Consider the following 3,759-nt stretch of genomic DNA (forward strand, 5'->3'; position numbering starts at 1 on the left):
CTAACTGGGATGCTCGAGGACAGGTGGACTGGGACCACTGGGAAGGGGTCCTCCCAGCGGCACCGTGCTAGCAGGGGACACGGTGAGGTTTGTTCGCCCACCAGCCTGGCCAGGTTCGTCCCCGATGCCCACAGCTGCTTTCAGCTGCTTCTGGGGCACCTCCAGCAGCCCCTTCTTGAGGGTGTCAGGGCTTGGGGGGCCCCGGGAGCCCCCGTACGCGGGAAAACAAGGGGTGACAGGGAGGGACGGCGGTTTTCAGCAGAGCACGGCCTGGGGGAAACCCCAGAAGTCACCCGGGCATTGGGCAGAGCCAGCGCCCCGTGACAGGCTCCAGCCATCCCCCTCCAGGCTCTGGCACCCCCGGCTGCCGTGGCTCGAGGGAGAAGACCCCGGGGGGCAGCCGTCCCCTCACACCCCTGCACCCCAACGCTCCAAAAGCCAGGATGGGGAGTGCACCCGGGGGTGAGGACGGGAACGGACAGGGCTGCCTTGAGCAGGCACCTTCCGGATCAGAAGGGACACCCACGGGCGTTTACCATGTTTTAATAAAAAAATCAGGAGAAAAACAGCATCGACATCTGTAACTCTCGTGGGCGCCAGACACGGGCCGCTTCACACCCCGGCTCTCTGTCCTGTCGGCCCCGCACAGTGCCAGGGACCTCCGCTGAGCTCTCCGCGCCCATCTCATCCGGCAGCAGCTGCTCGAGCTCCATCGCCACAGCGCAACAGCAGATCTACGCGAACCGCGAGAGAAGCAAGATGAGTTCTGGGGTGGGCCCAGAAGGAGAAAGAAACCCGCGCCACGCGCAACCCGAGCCCCCAGTCCAGGCAGCCACATGTCCGCTTCCACGATGTCTCCCCGTCCTGCAGGTTCATCTCCCCAAGACCCGGCAGTGAGTTGTTGCGGAGACCAGGAGCAACCTGCACCAGCAGCTGAGGCAAGAACATCCCTGCGCTACTCGACGCTGGTGAAAGAGGTGAAGCTGTGAGTCCCCAGCACGGAGAAGGTCCTTTCTCCATCACCTCTGTCACATCAGAGCTTGGGGCTTGCTGCAGATGTACGGCCGTTGCTGTGAGCAGCTTGAACTCGCAGCAGCATCGTCGTTCAAATACACACAGGCTCCTTGGCCGTGCACCGGGAACCTGCAACAAAAAGCAAAGACGCCGCTGGTACTGTCGGGTTAGCTGCTGTCTCCTGGTGCTCGAAGGGACAAGTGCTGCCTGCAAGGGACAGTCCCAGCAGCCACATCCCACCAGGCCCCTGCCCGTCCCACCACAGGACGGTCTCCCCACAGCCCTGGCTGGCGACGGGACTCACGTGTGGTTGAAGCTGCTGCCGTTCACCCACTCCAGCCGCTCGCCCTGTCTCCGCAGCCCAAGCCAGTAATCAGCATTGCCCTTGAGACGCAAGAGAAACCCCTGGGTAGGAAAGAGAGAAGCCAACAGTCAGGAGCTGCTGCCGGCCCCACGCAAGTGGCTCTCCCAGCCCCACGTCGGTCCCTGCCAGCCCCACACCGTGCCTCCTTCCCTCCCTCCAAGGCCCCAGGGCAGAACTGCATCTCGGTCCCTTCAAGCACCTCTCGCCTGCCAGCGCCAACCCCGGCATCTGCACCCCCCCTTCACCCCCCCAGCAGCCACAGCAGCCCCTCGCTCACCATTTCCCACCTCATCCTGAGCACAGCCAGCGAGGCCCCGAGGGAGGAGCACTGCTCCTGGCTCCACTCCCAGCTCCCCTCCTCCCTCGAGAGGTGGTAGCAGACCTTGCCGTACGCAACCCAGTCCTCAGGACAGGCCAGCACCAGAGCCGCAGGCACGGTTGGATTCCCTCCGCATCTTCCTGATGGAGAGGGAAGGGGAGAAGGTCAGAGGGTTCCACTCCACAGGGAGCGGGGGACACAGCTCCGTGGGGCAGGGAAGGAGGCAGCCCTGGGCTCCCCCCGTGGGGATCCCCAGTTTGCTGCCAGCGACCTACGGGGAGCAGAGGGGGTTAACAGCCTGCCCCACAGCACCGGTGGGGGTGTCCCTGCTCCTCCCCGGACCCCCGGCACAGGGTAGGGGCACAGCCAGCCTGAGGGCCTGGCCCCACCGAGCTCCCCTGCCAGCCTTGGCCTCACACACCAACGCCTGCCCCAGCCCGGAGGGGAAGGGGCCGCATCCAGCCTGGCACCGCACGGGCTGGGCTGCCGGCGGCACAGCCAGCGCTGCACCCAGGGGCCTGGCAGAGGCAGCCGCTCCTCCCTTACCCGATAGTACAGCAACAGCCGCGACCAGAGTCAGGATCAGAGCCAGGAGCGCGGCCAGCACCAGGGCACACGCTGGGTGGACTGCATACCACTTGTCTGGAGGAGGAAAAAGCCACTCGCAGTGAGGATGGTGCTGGCCCAGAGCAGGATTTGGGGGGCGGGGAGGGAGGGGCGTCTGCTACAGACCACCCGCTGAGGACCGAGCAGAACCCCAAGCCCTTTCCAGACAGCTGGAAGAAGCCTCGCACTTGCCAGCCCCAGCCCTCGTGGGGTGACACTGCCACAGGGACGCTATCCCCTCCCTACAGGCCACAGCACTGGCCCTGCACTCACCCAGAAGTCTTTTGTGTGTCCTTTTGTCCATACCCTCAGGCATCTCCGGGTTGGTGGATGCCCCTCCGTCCCCGGGACCCAGGAGCTCCTCCACTTTCCCATCATTGGAGCAGAATCCACTCCCCTCCCCTTGTCCCATGGCACACTGAAACACGGAATCTCTTTGCTTGTCACAAGCAGGATCTTGCGCCCAAGGTATCACAGCTGCTGTCAAAGCCTGTTTCAAGTCATGCGTGGATGCAGTTTTACCACCACAGCTGCTAGTATTATAATGGGAGATTACGGAGAACATGATGACGATGCAATAGATTGGGACATTAAATTCTGTTGCCTGACAGCTGTCACGCTTGATTTAAAATATCAGCAGTGGCCCTGCGGTGACACCCAGGCTCAGGAAGGCGATGCCAGCACAGTCCTGCCCTGTCCCTGCTCCCCCTGTGACGCTGCAGCCTGTCCCCCGCACCCAGCCAGCACCTGGGGAGAAAAACGCAGCGTCACTGAGCTCAGGGACCAGCCCTTGGCCCCCAGCAGACCCAGCACCCTCCCCAGCACCCTGCACGCACCCTTTCCAGACAGGCCGCAAGGCACTCGCTGGCTGGGAGCTCCCCACCCCACTCCACCACCAGCAGATCCAGGGTCCCCCCCCAACACGTCCACTGAGCCCTCCTCTGCTCACCACAGCTGCTGGACACCACCACCAGCAGCCCCAGCACCCCAGGCTGGGGCAGGGGCAAGACCTCGAGCCTTTGGAGCCAACAAGGAGCTGGAAACTCAGTTATCCCAGGCACGACGGCACGAAGAGGGGCTGAGCGAAGCTTCTTTAAGGTGCGTCAGAGAAAGACTGAAGTCAGCGCCAGGGAGGGAACAAGACAGATCGGGGAGTAACTGATACAAGCCCGCAACTTACAGCTTCTCCCCCGCTTATCTGACAGAGCCCTGCGCACCCAGTCAGGACAGAAACCAAAACTCAGAGCACAAGCTCTCTATCCAGCACACGCAAACACCAACGCCTGGAAACTGCCAGCTGCTGGCACAGCAGAGCTGCCAAGCAGACTCAGCTTGCACAGAGCAGCTCCTGCCCTGGCGATCCCCACAGCTCCAAGCGCTCGCATAACCGACCTTCCTGGTTGTTCAGGAAGAAGAGGCTGGCTCCCTGTCGGGAAAGGCAGAAGCAGCTCCTTCC

The 3,759-nt window shown here is 63.2% G+C and overlaps 1 protein-coding gene across 1 annotated transcript; it reads right to left on the reverse strand.

Annotated features, from left to right (window-relative positions):
• Positions 1-533: 533 nt before the first annotated feature.
• Positions 534-3,283, reverse strand: LOC132320588 (C-type lectin domain family 2 member B-like). The gene is made up of 6 exons (XM_059833133.1): positions 3,253-3,283; positions 2,577-2,833; positions 2,244-2,339; positions 1,656-1,837; positions 1,319-1,419; positions 534-1,143 (listed from the first exon to the last, which is right to left on the reverse strand). The coding sequence occupies exons 2-6, from the start codon at positions 2,713-2,715 to the stop codon at positions 1,029-1,031; spliced, it is 633 nt and encodes a 210-aa protein (XP_059689116.1). The 5' UTR covers positions 2,716-2,833; positions 3,253-3,283; the 3' UTR covers positions 534-1,028.
• Positions 3,284-3,759: the final 476 nt, after the last annotated feature.

This window comes from Gavia stellata, chromosome 39 (assembly GCF_030936135.1).
Source record: "Gavia stellata isolate bGavSte3 chromosome 39, bGavSte3.hap2, whole genome shotgun sequence".
Taxonomy (NCBI): domain Eukaryota; kingdom Metazoa; phylum Chordata; class Aves; order Gaviiformes; family Gaviidae; genus Gavia; species Gavia stellata.